Source organism: Alexandromys fortis, unplaced genomic scaffold (assembly GCF_014885135.2).
Source record: "Alexandromys fortis isolate MF-2015 unplaced genomic scaffold, M_Fortis_MF-2015_v1.1 scaffold_58, whole genome shotgun sequence".
NCBI lineage: Eukaryota > Metazoa > Chordata > Mammalia > Rodentia > Cricetidae > Alexandromys > Alexandromys fortis.
This window is the reverse complement of record NW_026067940.1, coordinates 7,058,041-7,074,862: the sequence shown is the minus strand read 5'-3', so window position 1 is coordinate 7,074,862 and position 16,822 is coordinate 7,058,041. Positions and strand designations below refer to the sequence as shown.

Below are 16,822 nucleotides of genomic sequence, written 5' to 3'. Positions count from 1 at the left end.
AGAGTTCTAGGCCATCCTTGGCTACACAATGAACTTGAGGCCAGCCTTGGCTACATGCACACACACAGCCAAACTCTCCTCATACCTTCTGCCGACCCTCCACTCATCAACACTTCTCCATTTGTGAATGACTACCAGAGATCAGCAGCACCACCACCACCTAGCAAAGCCTCGTGAGGGACACGATCTAAGCCTGATCTCCCTCCCAAATGTGAAATATGACACAGATAACAGGGCGTGGGTCTAACAAGCTAGACCGGTTCCCAACTTTGTTTACTAACAGTGGGAGAAAGGCGATGAGAGGAACAGAAGGACAGAGTGTTGATGGAGAGGAGACAGTGGGAAGAGACAAAGGGACCAGAGAGATGGCAAAGCAAAGAGAGCACAGACACAGGATGTGCAGAGTAGAGAGACGAGGGAAGAGCTGGAGAGAGTGAGGGTGAGGGAGGGCTCATGTTGCCGAAGCAGGAGGCGGGTGCGTTCTTAACTGATGTCTATAAACTTAACCTGCTTTACCCTGCCACTCCGGACTGTGGGATTTCAGTGAATTACCAATCAGCATCCTCCCTGCTTGAGTTTTAGATTTTCTTCTAGCCTCTATCTGAGCCTAATTCTCCCACGAAGAAGAAAACCCAAGTACATTTTTCTCTCCTAATTTCCCACCATTCTGCCAGAGGCCGAAGGTAGTGCACAGGCTGTTTCTGTGATCCGGGAAACAGTCGGGAGTGAGACAGCAATGGAGGGAAAGACAACTTAAGAAGGAAGAGTCACTGGGGCAGCTGGGGACCGCCGCCTTCCCCACCACCTTCCAGAGGTTCTGGAGCTCCCGCTGCAAACTGTCGGGCAGATGGTGTGGCTGGCACAGGAAATGCCCCTCACAGGCTCGTATTTGAACGCGTGGTCTCCAGATAGTGGGGTGTTTGTGAAGCCTTTAGGAGGTAGAGTCTCGATAGAAGACGCACATCCCTGGGAGTGACTTTGGGAGGTATAGCATCACCCCACCTCCTGCTTTCTTAGTTTTCTGTGTGGGGTTGAAACTGCCACCAGCAAGCTTCCTGTTCCTACTGTCGGGCCATGCCTTTCCCACCAAGATGGACTCTACTCCTCAGGAACCATAAGCCAAAATAAACTCTTTCTCCTAGAAGCCCCTTTCGGTTGTGGTGTTTTCTCACAGCAACAGAAAAGCAAGCAATGCAGGGCCTGGGGGAGGGGGATGAACTCCGCAGGGGGCATGGCTTCTGAGGGTGTCCCCTGAAAAGACATCCACCAGGAAGGGGCTGGCAGGTTTGCGGGCGTAAAACCGAACGTACTCTTTTATCTTTCCATCTTTAAAACCTGTATCTTCTAGGTGTTACAGCTGAACCCTCTAGAAGAGGTCCAGCTACTATGCTAAACTGAATGGATCCCTTTGAAGACCATGGCTCCCCTCTCAGATACAATCTCTCTAGGCATGCTGCCAGAGGAGGCCAGCTACAGAAACTGGCTCATACGCACTGACAGGAAGATCACCAGACTCTAAAGTTGAATGGCATAACAAAATCACGATTTCCTCCCACTTCTCAGACTTCCTTGAACAATTTTTAAAGGCAGCTGTGTTTTTAATTTTCTAATAGGAAAAAAAATGAAAAAAGTTGCAAAACCAAAAACAATACAAGAGACACCACACCCTCTTCATCCTTGTTCAATTGTTAATATTTTGCTCATTTTATTATTTCATTCTCATTTCTCTCTCACTCTATAGATACCCATAACATTTTTTATGAAGCATCTTAGAGGAAAGTCCTTGCAACAAGTAATCTTGGTAGAGGAGTCCTCAAGTGAAGAATTGCCTCCATCAGACTGGTCTGTGGCCGTTGTCAGGAGGGCATTGTCTTGGTTGGTGATTGATGTGGGAGGGCCTGGCCCACATCACAGTGGTGCCATCCCTGGGCAAGATGAATACTAACCAAACACATGGGATAGCTGTATTCATATCAGACAAATTAGCTTTGAAGGAATGGGGCTATTCTTTGAAACCTTGGTGGCATGGTGGTACACACTTATAATCCCAGCATTCTGGAGACCAACGCAGGAGGATCTTGAATTTGATGCCAATCCTAGGCTACACAGTGATAACTTTTAAAAGGCAGGGGGAGAATTACTGAAAAATAATCACATTATGATAAGAATTTAATTTCCAAGGGAGATGGAGGAGAGGAGTATGGGGGAGGATCAACAAAAGCAAAGAGTATGTGAGAACAGTATAACAACACGTGTTACTTTCATGATGATTGTATGTAGATGGTGGGAACAGTACCTAGGGTCACATGCTAAACAAGTGCTCTACCACCAAACTATATGCCCAGCTGATGTGTGCTTGCATATGACTGACTGAGAGAGAGTGTGTGTGTGTGGTGTGAATTGCCAGCATCACTATCCTTGCCTTTTGCGGCCATTATTAAGTAAAGTAAGTGCTCTCTTGTTCTGTAACCTCCCAGCGGGTCAGTTATTCTAGGTTTGTAACCCGCCTGTCAGGTCAGTTATTCCAGGGTCCTGAAGAGGCGCTATCTGAAAAGACATGGGTGGGAAAGAAGAATGAGGCCAAGCAAGATCTGTTGTCAAAGCCTCCATTTAATAGCTTCATGGTTGTGGCTTATATAGCCCCTGGATGAGGAATTTGGGTTGGGATGGGGGCAGGGGCATGGCCAGGGCAGGAAGGGATCTTGCAGAGATGGTCACAATCAAGTCTCGAGTCGACACACCTAGTGTTCTCTAGGCAAGCAGAATCGTTCCTTTTGTGATTCCAACCACAAACAGTTCTCTAGATAGTTGGAATGTGGGGCAGGTTCTGCTAACAGATAGCTCTCAAGATAGTTGGGTGTGGGGTGGGCTCTGCCAACAAACAGTTCTCAATACAGGTGGGGTGTGGGGCTCTCTGCACATCCCCAGGACAATGGTCCCTGCAATACTTTTTGGGAGAAATGGCTCCTGACATTGTTCAAGTATTGCACCACCACCACAGTCAATCAGACAAGTGAAAGTACCCTGGAGTCACTGATGGGCAGGTAGTACATACAGTGTGGACATGTGTTGGCTAAAGCTATGTTTTACACTTAAATTGCTGTGCTTAAGAGATCTATAAAATAAAAGTGCCTCTACCCTGTAAGCCTCATTTACCCAAGGACAGATAACTCTTGGAATGCTGGGAGCTGTTCACGTAAGATAACAAGTCCTGTGTCTTCACTTCTATAACAAGCTTGGTTGCAACAATTGCACCAAGTATATGTGTTTTATCAGAATAGGCAGGAGGCATGTCAGGGTGTACACTTGCCCCTGGCTGGACAAAAGCCTTGTGGGTTTTGCCTTTATAAGTTCCTGAATCCCATACTTTGGTAATCTCAGGTACGAACTTGGCCGGTGTCCACCATCCTGGCCAATATTTGATAAAGCTTGCTTCAAATTTGGCTCAAAAATTGTGGCAGTGGTCTTATTCTTGCCCAGTGGTAGTAGCATTTTCTGGAGGCCCCCAGCAAGATCAGACGACCCACCCAAATTCTAAAGCTAGATCTTCGCTCCAGGACTCTGAGCTCAAGGGCCACCTCAGGAGGTGCGCACTTGAGACATACCAAGGCTCCAGGCCGTGTTTTTGGTTTCTCAGACTATCAGAGTGAACTGCCAAGCTGAGAAAAGCAGCAGGTGCCTATGGAGGCCTCCCCTGGTCGTCATAGTAACTTTCTTGTTCTGCTGAGATCCAGATCTGGGATGAGGAGGGCTCTAACGAGACCTAATACTCTCCCACCCAGAGCAAAATACTGAGACATGGCACCGCCAGCCTGGCCCTGGTTGCTTGAATATGAGGAGATGAGTTGGAAATCGGTCAGGCCCAGTTCAATGTATGAGTTTTGTCTCTGGCTGGCCTCCTTAGGGTGCATGAGCTTTCTGTGTTCTGTGTTTATTGGTATTTGTTTTGCTACCTTTGCCACCACTGAAGCCACTTGCCATGGCTGCTTCAGTGGTCCTGACCATTCAGAATTTCTTATCTCTGGGCTTTTCTGGTCACTGGACTCAGTCTGGCAGAAGGTCAAATATCTCTTGGGTGTGGAGAATATTAAAGTTATTTTATGCTGTTTTACTTTATTGGAAAGCTGGCTCTGGAGGTGGGTTATGGCTCTCTCTTCTCTAGACCCAAGCATGCATATCTAAAGTTTCCTCTCTGTCCTATGTCAGGAGAATCACCTGATCTTGTGACAGAGAAAAGAGAGCAAAGCAGAACAGCCCAAAACTTCAGATTATTGGTTCCATTGAACTGCCTAAAGATATAAAACTCATCTCAAGATTTGTAAGACTGTTACACATGCATGTAGGAAAAACACTAAAACACATAAAATAAACAAATCTAATTTTTATTTTAATTTTTATACAATATATTTTTATATTCTGGTCATGTTCCTTCCCCTCCCTCAACCCCTCCCCAATTCCCTTCTACCTCTCTACCCATTCAACTTTATGCTCTATCTCTCTGTTAATTTTTCTGAGTTTTTTTTTCTTTTTTTATAATTTATTCTTCTCCCATGTGTTACATCCCGACTGAAGTTTCTCTCCCTCTACTCCTCCTAATTCCCCCAGCTCCTCTCCCCCAGCTCCACTCCTCCTCCATTTCCCTTCAGGAAAGAGCGGGCCTCTGAGGGATATCAATTGAACATGGCATAACAAAAGACTAGGCACAAACCCTAATATGAAGACTGGACAAGTCAACCCAGCAGGAGGAAGAGGGTCCTGAGAGCAGGCAACAGAGTCAGAGACACACCCCCTCCCACTGTTAGGAGTTCCACAGGAATGCCAGGCTACACTGTCAAACATATTTGCAGAAAACCTAGCAGTCAATCAGCCTCGTGAGTCTCTATGAGCCCTGCTTAGTTGATCCTTTTGGGCCCTGTTCTCATGCTGTCCTTGATCCCTCTGGTTCCTACAATCCTTCCTCCCCCTCTTCTGCTTGGATCCTGGAGCTCTGCCTAGTGTTGGCTGTGGGTCTCTGTTTCTGCTCCCATGGGTTCCTGAATAAAGCCTCTCTGATGACAATGATGCTAGGCTCCGATCTATAACAGAATAATTATTAGGAATCATTTCATTGACTTTTTTTTACTAGTCATGTTTGGTTCTATCCTAGGTGTCTAGGCTATCCAGCCTCTGATTCCTGACTCTCCAAGCAGTGTCAGGCATGGGCTCCCACTCATGATATAGGCCTCAAGTTAGACCAGTCATTGGCTGAACACTCCCACCAGATCTGCACCACCATTATCCCAGCACATCTTGCAGGCAGGACTAATAATACATCAAAGATTTTGTGGCTGGGTTGATATCCAGGCCCACCATGGAAGCCTTGCCTGGTGACAGAAGATGGCCAGTTTGGGCTCTGCATCTCCCATTCCTTGGAATCTTTGCTAGGGTCACCCTCTTAGATTCCAAGGAGTTTCTACTGCTGTGAGTTTCCATACCACCCCTTTCTCCCAAAAGATCTAGGCATGGTGGCACACATCTTTAATCCCCAGCACTCAGGGGATAGAGGTAGGTAGATCTCTGTGAGGTCAAGGCCAGTCAGGGATATGAAGAGACACCCTGTCTCCAAACAAAAACAAAAAATCCCACAAAAATGAAAATTGAAAGAAGCAAACATAAAAAACATTCAAACAAAGAAATGCCCCCCAAAATAAACACCAAGAGAAGCATCAAGTTTACTTTATGTTGGCTAACTTTCTGGGCCTGGGGCCTGTCCTGGATCACTCCATAGGGGGGAAAAAAAAAACAAACCCTGGCTTTCCCTTTGCCAGCAGGGATCAGTTGCAAAGAGCTTCTAGATTAGGGGTGGGACCCTGCAACTGCTTCCCCCCCTCAGGGCTGGGACCCTCCAGGCTTGATAATAAACAAACAACTAGAAATAAACTCCTCCATCACCTAGCTATACCATCCTGAGTACTGTCACCTGGAAGACAGCAAATCAACAGAGGACATGGGCACCTGCTCAGCGGTGCCCATCACAGCAACCTTCACAAGTGATGGACCCTAGATGTCCAACAGCATAGGAACGGGTGAAAAGTGTGACGTATACACACAGTGGGAAAATGGATGCACCTGGTGTGAGAGCCAAAGCTACATTTTAAGTTTGAATTACTATCTATGCCTTAGAGATCCGCGAAACTTGCCTCTGCTCTGCAAGCCCCTTGCCCAAGGAAGGGCAGTTCCTGAAAGGCTGGAGACTATTGTTTATGGGAGATAACAAGCCACAAGGTTTTCACTCCCTCAAAAACAAATTTGTTCGAATCCTCTGCGTCAAATGTGCTTGATCACTCGCGAGCAGGAGGTTCACAGGCAGGAAGTACTTTAGGATGTATGTTTGCCCCTGATTGGATGTAGGTTTGATGTCCATCAGGATGTGTGCTTGCCTCTGATTGGACGTAGACTAGATGTCCACCAGGATGTATGTTTGCCCTTGATTGGGCCTGAGGGGAAATGCAATGAATATAGGTTTTCCTTCTTAAACCCGTGCCATACTTGATTCTGGGCCATTTCCTGGCAACTTTGGTATGGACTTGGCCAGAGTGCATCTGCCTGGGCCAGGATTTAATTAAAACTTGCTTCAAATTTGGCTTTGAATTGTGGTCGTAGTGAGATTAACACCGGAGGTAATTATATTGAGCAAATTAAGCCAAGCTCAGAAATATAAATATATTTCTCATTTGTGGTTCCTACATTTCGTATGGTCTCATAAAATCATGTATGTATAGACTAAATGAAAGAACTGGGATTGTCTAGGGAAATTATGGGGATCAATGGAACAGAGAAACAAGAAAATAGAGGGTAGAGAGTAACGGAGAGAAGATATTTATGTTCAAAGTACAATACACACCCGTAAGAAATGTGTCTATGGAGATGGACATAAGAGCTGGGGGAAGGGAGGTGTGCTATGGAATGCTGGCTTCCCGGCAACACACGGCCTTTGCACTCTGGACCAGACTGCCTGCACAGGAACTGGGTGACACGCATCCTGTCATGGAGGGGGAAGGGATTCATGCAGGATCCCCACTTCTTGGGAAGTTATAAGCTGTCAATATTGCTAGGAAAGGAACAGAAATTTTCTTCAGGTGGTATTCACTGGTAATTTGCCCATGCTCCTTGAGTAGCTTTAATTAAACTCACTGGATCACACACACACACACACACACACACACACACACACACACACCAGAGGCAAACTAGTTGGGACAACAAGGTGATCAGTGGGGGCTGAGAGGGAGACAGAGGTCGGGAATACATTTGATCAGGATCCATTATATACATGTATAAAATGCCATAATGATGCCTATATGCTGCTATCTAGGGGCACAGGATGGGGTTTCATTTTTTTCTGTCAATTAAGAATTATTTTTTGTTTTTGGTTTTTGTTTTTCGAGACAAAGTTTCTCTGTAGCTTTGGAGCCTGCCCTGGAACTTGTAGACCAGGCTGGCCTCAAACTCAGAGATCCTCCTGTCTCTGCCTCCTGAGTGCTGGGATGTAAGGCGTGCTCCACCACCACCACCTGGTTTCAATTAAGAATTAAAAAGAAGGAAAGAGTTGTTACCAGAAAAATTTAAGAGTGCCAGCAGAGACATCAAACCTGGGAAATTCGTATCTCCTCTGGGGTTCTTGTTGTCACTAAAAAGAGAATTTAAGAACCATCACACACACACAGGAGCTGGAGAGGTTTAAAGGAAGACCCCAGGGCAGGAAAGCTTAAATTCAAAGTTGTGGGGAAGGGGCCTGTTGAGGGGATTAACCCTTGAGGAGTGTAGGACCCAGCCACCACAAGCTCAAAAGAGGCCTGAGTCTCAGTAGTTTGCCCTGAGGTAACACCTGGTTCCCATAAAAACCACAAACTGAGACTACCCAGGCACCACCCAGGAACAGACCATCCAATGGAAATTCCTAACGATCTAACCTTTGTAGATAAGATCACCTGCCAGCACACACCTTCCCTTTTCACCAGGACACCCCTAGACAAACGTCAGCCAATTAGGGGTCCTGAACCTTAGCAATCCCTCACCCCCACCTTTGCTACTATAAAAGCCCAACTCTGAGCTCAGGGATCTCACTCCTATCACGTTAGACACACGGAGAGACTGAGTTTGCAAACTTGTGCAAGAATAAAGGCTCTTTGCTTTTCTGTACAGGGCTCGGTTTCCTAGTTGGGGGGGGGGGGGGGGGGGCTCCTTGATCTGGGCAGAACAAGGAGAAACAAGGTCACATCTCCAACTACAGGTAGGTTCCATTGTTAGCACATTATTGTATACAGCTATGCTAAGAAAACGGTTCAAAAACAGTTCCAGCAAGGTTCCTAAACAGGAGCAAACTGTCCCAAACAGGTATGTCAAAACACTATCCGTTAATAGCCATCCTGTGGCAGTTTTTGATGAAATTAAAGCCGGAAACCACCGAGTTCCTCCACAGAACCTAGGAACTAGGAGTCAAAATCTAAATCTAAACATACTCCAGAGAGACTGAGGTCTAATAAACCTGGTTTACACACTCACTGAACTGGTTTGCTCTCACACACAGAAGACTCACAGTATCTCCAAGCAGAAGATCAAGAGCCGTGATCTAACCTTTGCCTAGAGCGCAGTATCGCTTCAGTTTGCTTCCTGACTCTACTCCCGCCTACCGTGGGAAACCACACACCCCTAAAGGCCATGTGGAGCAGGGGCGGAGCCCTTCTGTTGATTGGTTGGCTGCCGTCCAGACCAAGCGGTGATTGGTCAGCGGCGAGTCAGGTTGGACTTTTAGGTCCAAACTCTGGCCTGACTGGCGAGGCCTCGGGAGAGACATGGCTGGGCAGTGTGTGAGCGTGCGGGCCCTGGTAGCCGCACTCCTGCTTTTTCTCGCCACCGTCTCTGGATCCACCGGTCCTAGCAGCAGGGAAATTTGGGGAGCCTCGCGGATCCCTTCCCAGTTCAGCGAGGAGGAGCGCGTCGCTATAAAAGAGGCGCTGAAAGGTGAACCTCCGCCCCCTTGGGCTCAGACGTGGGTCCCTCAGTTCCCAGTCATCCCGGGACTGTCTCCCTTGGCAGAGGGACCGACCGCTGCTTAGGCTAGAGTTCCACCCGCCACACCGCAGGCTGGCCCGGTCAGCGTTCCCGCATACGTCCATTCACACGGTGCACGGGTCTGGCACGCCCCTCGCGTCAGTGTCCCCTTACCTAGCCTGGAGGCTCCAGCTTCTCTCCGCTGGGCATAGCCCGCACCCACCCTACCCTTGCCTTCCTCAGACAAGTGGTTTGTAGCACTTTCGACCTCTGAAAGGTATCATGTTTGTTAAGTCTCCGAGGTATCTTAAAAGTGATTTGCTTTGTTAAATGATCTTCCCCAGGGCTCCTGCAAGGACTGGGCTCTGGATAGCAACCTTTAAGAATCCGTGGGACTCGCTGACGCTGAGGGGGAATGCATTGTTCCCGGCGTTTAATATGTATCTAGTTGCCCCCTAATACGAGGAACCTAACAAGGCAGCCAACTCATTGGCCTGTGCCTTTCAGGAGGAAAGGGGAGCATTTATGTGGGCGGCTCACGTAATGCTTTGTGACCACTGGGCTCAACTCCTCTTTTCCGTTCATTAGATAGTGAATTAACAAAAACTGCCTACGCAAACATGTGCAGGCCGACACAGAGACCAAATGCTAGCACCCACGTGGGAGATGAATTGTGCTTATCCTGGAGTGACCTGGAGTGGCCTGGGAAGAGCTTTCCCATCGTGCCAATAGCCCTTTGCAAACTGGTGGACTGTGGCAGAGTCCCTGTGCACAGAAGAAAACAAAAGCTTACCAAGACCTCATAGCATCATGGCATAGAACTCCTTAACAAGATGCAAAGGATCGAAGTTCAGATGTTGGATCTGCTCTCAGTGGGGCAATTTAATCTTTTTGGACTTAAGCTTCCCCATCTGGGTAGTAAGCTGTGGTGTGATAGAGTTCATCCTTAGCTAGAGGTGACTGTGTCTTTCAGACAAAACTTAAGTGATTTAAAATCCAAAATTTTCCTTTTATATATACTTTTTTTAATTTATTTATTATGTATGTAGTGTTCTGGGCACCAGATCTCATTATAGATGGGTGTGAGCCATCATGTAGTTGCTGGGGATAGAACTCAGGACCTCCGGAACAGTAGTCAGTTCTCTTAACCTCTGAGCCATCTCTCCAGCCCCCTTATATATACTTTTTTATTGATATCTATTGAGCTCTACATTTTTCTCTGCTCCCCTCCCTGCTTCTCCCCTCCCTTTTCAATCCTCCCCCCAAGGTCCCCATGCTCCCAATTTACTCAGGAGATCTTGTCTTTTTCTACTTTCTACGTCCCATGTAGATTATATCTATGTATATCTCTCTTAGTGTCCGCATTGTTGTCTAAGTTCTCTGGGATTGTGGTTTGTAGGCTGGCTTTCTTTGCTTTATGTTTAAAAACCACCTATGAGTGAGTACATGTGATAATTGTCTTTCTGTGTCTGGGTTACCTCACTCAAAATAATGTTTTCTAGCTCCATCCATTTTCCTGCAAAATTCAAGCTGTCATTATTTTTTCTGCTATGTAGTACTCCATTATGTAAATGTACCACATTTTCCTTATCTATTCTTCGATCAAGGGGCATTTAGGTTGTTTCCAGGTTCTGGCTATGACAGACAAAGCTGCTATGAACATAGTTGAGCATATGTCCTTGTGGCACGATTGAGCATCCTTTGGATATATACCTCAAAGTGGTATTGAGAAAGGTTGTTTCCTAATTTTCTAAGAAATCGCCACACTGACATCCAAAGGGGTTGTACCAGTTTGCATTCCCACCAGCAATGCAGGAGTGTTTCCTTTTCCCCACAACCTCTCCAGCATAAGTTGTCATCAGTGTTTTTTATCTTGGCCATTCTTACAGGTGTAAGATGGAATCTCAGAGTTGTTTTGATTTGCATTTCTCTGATGACTAAGGATGTTGAACATTCCCTTAAGTGTCTTTCAGCCATTTTAGATTCCTCTTTTGAGAGTTCTCTGTTTAGGTCTGTACTCCATTTTTTATTTGATTATGTGATCTTTTAGTGTCCAATTTCTTGAGTTCTTTGTATATTTTGGAGATCAGCCCTCTGTCTGATGTGGGGTTTGTGAAGATCTTTTCCCATTCTGTAGGCTGTCTTTTTGTCTTGTTGACCATGTCCTTTGCTTTACAGAAGCTTTTCAGTTTCAGGAGGTCCCATTTATTAATTGTTTCTCTCAGTGTCTGTGCTACTGGGGTTCTATTTAGGAAGTGGTTCCCTGTGCCAATGTGTTCAAGTGTACTTCCCACTTTCTCTTCTATAAGGTTCAGTGTGGTTGGCTTTATGTTAAGTAAGGTATTTGATCCATTTGGACTTGAGTTTTTTGCATGGTGATAGATCTGGATCTATTTTCATTCTTCTACATGTTGATATTCAGTTATGCCAGCACCACTTGTTAAATATGCTTTCTTTTTTCCACTTGATATTTTTTAAAGAATTATTTATTTTGTTTACAGTGTTCTGTCTGCATGTGTGCCTACAGGCCAGAAGAGGACACCAGATTTCTTTACAGATGGTTGTGAGCCACCATGTGGTTTCTGGGAATTGAACTCAGGACCTCTGGAAGAACAATCAGTGTTCTTACCCTCAGAGCCATCTCTCCAGCCCTCCATTTGATATTTTTTGCTTCTTTATTGAAGATCAGGTGTTTGAAGATGTGTGGATTGGTATCCGGGTCTTCTATTCGGTTCCATTGGTTCTCCTGTCTGTTCTTATGCCAATACCAGGCTGTTTTGAGTACTGTAGCTCTGTAGTAGAATTTGAAGTCAGGGATTGTGATGCCTCCGGCAGTTCTTTTATTGTACAGTACTGTTTTGGCTATCCTGGATTTTTTTGTTTTTTCATATGAAGTTGAATACCGTTCTTTCAAGGTCTTTGAAGAATTTTGCTGGAATTTTGCTGGGCATTGTGTTGAATCTGTCAAAATTTTCTTGATGGCATGTTGACCCTCAAAATTTTGAATTTCTTTTGTGTGTGTGTGTGTGTGTGTGTGTGTGTGTGTGTGTGTTTGTGTGCGTGTTCTATAGAGACATGTTCTGCTGTCCCAGCCTACTGGGATTACAGGTGTGCACCGCTACATTCGACTATGGTTTCAGGTTTTATTTGTTTTCAAGACAGAGTTTCCACATGTAGTCCTGGCTACCCTAGAACTAGTTCTGTAGACCAGGCTGGCCTTGAATTTAGAGATCCACCTGCCTCTGCCTGGCAGAGTGCTGGCTTTAAAGGCGTGTGCTACCACACCTGATGGTTTCAGATTTTTACTAGAAACATCCAACCTCTATCAACTTGAATCCTCCATCTCTGTTGACAGGTGCCATCCAGATTCCCACGGTGTCTTTCAGCCATGAGGAATCCAACACCACAGCCCTCGCTGAGTTTGGAGAATACATGCGCAAAGGTCAGTTGCAAACTGAGGGAAAGAGTGACAGAGAGTCACTAGAGACTGTGTCCTTGACAAAGTGATAGGAAAATACATTTTGTCACTAATAGAAGATAGTCACATGGGGGGTGCTTTTTACTTTGTACATAGAATGTATAAAAGGGAGACTGAAAGTTACACAGTAGAGGATGAAGTGAGGGCTGTAGATTCGCCTTTGAAGAACTGAGAACTGCTGTAGTTCTCTAAATAGTATCTGTCTGATCTAGACATTAGTAGGTAAAACAAGGGATTCCTTCTCGTGTGCAGATGTCTAGAACTCTGTCCCAGCACCTCCCGCTCCTACTCCCGCGCAGCCATTCATCCAGCTTTCAAGACACTCCACCTAGTGGGCTCATTTACACTGATTTCTAACACACTCTTAAGCCTCTGGGCAGCCAACATTCTTGACCTATCCTAGCTCCTCCCCCTTCCTTCATCCCTGTGACCAGGGAGCCCAGAGCTGGGAAGAGTGGATTGAGAGGATGTTAGAATCTTAAAGTGAAAAATAAAAAAAATCTAATGGAGACTAGGGAAGCCACCCCCCTTCAAGATGTCAGAGGTGGGAGAAGCCAGCTTAGGAGCATCAAGTAGTTCCGTCTCTAACATGCTGGGACAAATGGATCTGGGACTAAAACATTGTCACCAAACGAGAGGTCAGGCAAGAAGTCATTATCAAAGAAGGGAGGGGACGAGAGGGAGAATAAGCTAGGGGCCTGGTGATGGAGCTCCATGGTAGAGTGTTTGCCTAGGATTTGCAAGACCCTGGATGCGATCCCAAGTCTGTCTCTCTCTATGTCTCTCTCTCTCTCTCCCCCAAATTAAAACAATTCAGAGAACTAAACATATACAGTGACAGTAAACTAAATAATCTGGTGACAGACTGAAACACACTCTTCTTCAGGTTTTTTTTTTGCTGTGGTGTGTGTGTGTGTGTGTGTGTGTGTGTGGTGTGTATTTAGATTACACAAAGGAGTAAGTGCATTCTTCCCAGACAGTCCAGGGGCGATTAGCTAGACCACCTGTATTGAGGTCTGCCAGTAATGTGAGTAATCCGCCCTGAGAACATCCACTCCCACATACAGAAGTATGACCAGACACAGAGACTTATCTCCACAAAATACAAATAGTGAAAACACTGTTTTCTTTCTTCATGGCAGCATTATGTATTTATATATATTTTATAAATATATAATAGCCTCGAATGGAAAATCCCAAATATTCATCACTTCACGGGTGGTCAATTAAAACAAAGTACAGGAGCTGGAAAGATGTCTCAGTAGTTCAAGAATACTTGCTGAGTTCAATTCCCGGCATCCGCATGGTGACTCACAACCATCTGCACTTCCAGTTTCAGAGGATCCAACTCCCTCTTCCTCTCTCCATGAGCTCCAGGCTCAGGTTTACACATGTGGCAGGCACACCAACATACAATCAGCCAAAACACACATATACTTTAAAAAGTAAACATAATATATTAAACACAGCTCTCTGTGTCCAAGGATTTCACGTATGGGTTCAACCAACCTTTGACTGAAAATATATAGACATGGTGACTCACACCTATAATCCGAGAATTTGGAATACTGAGGCTGGAGGATCATGGGTTCCTAGACTACATGGTGAAAGCATGCCTCAAAAAAGAAAAGGAAAGAAAATCTTACATCCTGAATAGTTTAACATTAGTTTGACCCAAGCTAACATATGTGAGAGGAGAGAAACTCAATTGAGAAAATGTCTGTAGGTGGTGAAGGTAGCACGTGCCTTGCCTTTAATCCTGGTACCTGGGAGGCAGAGGCAGGCGGATCTCTGTGAGTTCAAGGCCAGCCTGGTTTATAGAGCTAGTTCCAAGATAGCCAGAGCTGTTAGACAGAGAAATCCAGTCTTGAAAAACTTAAAAAAAAAAAACTATAGCTAAAGGTTTTATTGCTTGACTCAGTGTGTGTCACACTGCAGCCTCCATGACGAGAGGGGAGGAGGGAGATGGGTGGGATTTGGAAACATGACATGAAAGACATGAAGAATGAATAAAAATAGAGTAAAAAGAAAAGAAAGCAGGCTGAGCAAGCCAGTAAGCAGCTCCCCCCATGGCCTCTGCATCTGCCTCTGCCTCCAGGTTCCTGCCCTGCTAGAGTTATTATCCTGACTTCCTTCAGTGATGGACAGTGAAAGTCAAATTTCAAATTCCACAGATGTGAGAGTGTAAGTCAGATTAACCCTTTCCTCCTCCAGTTGCTTTGCTCTTAGCGTTTCATCACAGCGACAGTAGCTCTAACTAGATATTTGTGTGTATCCGTCTCTGTGTGACCTAATAGCCTCCAATTCAGGCCCTCCTTCCTCAGCCTCCTGCAGGTACATGCCCATGGTGTTTTCTTCAAAGGAAATACCCTAGAACTTTTCAAATAGATAGTGGTTATCTTTTCCTCTGAATAATTTGGATATTAGCAACTATTGCATTCAGATTTTAACACAACCCTCATCTATAAAGGTGTCAATATGTTTGGCTAGAATGAGCCAGATCTTGAGCTATTACCCATTGTGTGTGTGTGTGTGTGTGTGTGTGTGTGTGTGTGTGTGTGTGTAAGAGAGAGAAAGCTAGCGAGAGAGGGTGTGGTGGTTTCCCCTGCTTGTTTGTCTATGCACTAAGTAGACAGTTCCCTCAGAGGCCAGGAGAGGGCATCAGATTTCCTTGGAACGGGGGTTACAGATGATTGTGGGTCACCATATGGGTGCTATAAATTGAATTCGGGTCCTCTGCAAGAGCAATTAATACTGTTAACTTCTGAGCCCTATCTCCAGCTCCAATATTTAATGGTACAATTTTAAATAGCACATTAAAATAGGAGGGCTTTGATCCTGGAGGGAATGATAATGTGTATACACACACACACACACACACACACACACACACACACACACACGGAAGAGGAATTTCAGAAACTAAATAGATCAGGATTTATATCTGTAAGGAGAATTCATATTCAAAAAAGAAAGAAAGAAAAGGATTTGGGAGCAAGAAATTGGGAGGGAAACGGAAGGAGACTATGGCCCTGGCAATCTCACCACTTCTCATCCCTTTCCTTTGCCTCAAGTGTTCCCGACAGTGTTCCACAGCAGCCTGATCCGACACGAAGTCGTGGGAACATACAGCCACCTGCTTACTGTGCAAGGCTCGGACCCCAGTCTGCAGCCCTACATGCTGATGGCTCACTTTGACGTGGTTCCAGCCCCTGAAGAAGGATGGGAGGTGCCCCCGTTCTCAGGCCTGGAGCGTGATGGCTTCATCCATGGCCGGGGCACACTGGACAACAAGAACTCTGTGATGGTCTGAAGTGCTATGCTTAATAACTTCCTTAGAGTCCAAAAGTTGCTCCAGGGTGGGAGAATTTGGATGACTCTAGGAGAAGGAGGAGGTTATGGTTAAAAGAATTGGCTGGAGCTGGGCAGTGGTGGCCCATGCCTTTCATCTCAGCACTAAGAATGCAGAGACAGGCAAATCTCTGAGTTCAAGGCCAGCCTTTCCTGTAGAGCAAGTTCCAGGGCAGCCAGGACTACATAGAGAAACCCTGTCTCAGAGAGAGAGCGACAGAGAGAGAGAGAGAGAGAGAGAGAGAGAGAGAGAGAGAGAATAAATTGGCTGTAGAAGGCCTAAATGGTAGCTATCAGTTTTTCCACTTCATTTCTTCATTTTCTGGGCCTTGATTTCTCAACCACGGAGGAACTGGGGGTAGATAACCCGCTGCTGCACAGGGACCTTTCAGGTGGCACAGATAAATGTGTGCTTTTCTCAGGGAGTTAGGCTTTTCTACCGAGCTCTGGACCACCTGAAGTAGTTCTCTCTAAATCCAGTCTATCAGATCTTAGTTCAGCCGTTACTGATGAATGACTCTGACTTCACCCTACTCCAATAGTGAGCCTTTCTCCTCTTCTGAATCCCAGGCAATCCTGCAGGCCTTGGAGCTCCTGTTGATCAGAAACTATAGCCCTAGAAGATCTTTCTTCATTGCTTTGGGCCATGATGAGGAGGTAAGCAGTGTGCCCAGTACCTGTCTCAGGGTCTCTTGGAGGTGGGGTGCAATCCAGTATGTTCATCAGATGCAGGGGCACCATGAGATCCTATGGCTGTCGCCAGTTTCTCTGTGTCTGTGTGCCAGCATTAAACTCCCTGGTAATATCTAGACCAAAAGATAGTCTGGCAATTCTACTTCAAGGACCCTAAGTACACAGAAAGAGAACTGAGTGTTTCATTCACAGTGATGCTGCCTGCCTGAAACCTTGCCCAGACCTTCACTGTTCCCAGTTCCTTCTTTTGTGAAATTAGCGGGACCC

At 45.8% G+C, this 16,822-nt stretch overlaps 1 protein-coding gene and 1 long non-coding RNA gene across 3 annotated transcripts in view; one reads left to right on the top strand and one right to left on the bottom strand.

The window, feature by feature from the left end:
• LOC126505112 (uncharacterized) overlaps positions 1 to 8,643 on the bottom strand; it is a 47,457-nt gene extending 38,814 nt beyond the window's left edge. The window contains exons 1-2 of the long non-coding RNA XR_007592815.1: positions 8,545 to 8,643; positions 7,596 to 7,669 (exon numbers count right to left, since the gene is read on the bottom strand). This is a non-coding gene — a long non-coding RNA (uncharacterized lncRNA). The remainder of the gene's footprint in view (positions 1 to 7,595; positions 7,670 to 8,544) is intronic.
• Positions 8,644 to 8,803: 160 nt separating this feature from the next.
• The window catches only part of Pm20d1 (peptidase M20 domain containing 1), a 28,962-nt gene continuing 20,943 nt past the window's right edge, over positions 8,804 to 16,822 (top strand). For both annotated transcript variants that reach the window (XM_050147712.1, XM_050147713.1), the window contains exons 1-4: positions 8,804 to 9,003; positions 12,389 to 12,475; positions 15,586 to 15,818; positions 16,433 to 16,519. In XM_050147712.1, coding sequence (XP_050003669.1) covers positions 8,835 to 9,003; positions 12,389 to 12,475; positions 15,586 to 15,818; positions 16,433 to 16,519 — 576 coding nt within the window. In that variant the 5' untranslated portion in view covers positions 8,804 to 8,834. The remainder of the gene's footprint in view (positions 9,004 to 12,388; positions 12,476 to 15,585; positions 15,819 to 16,432; positions 16,520 to 16,822) is intronic.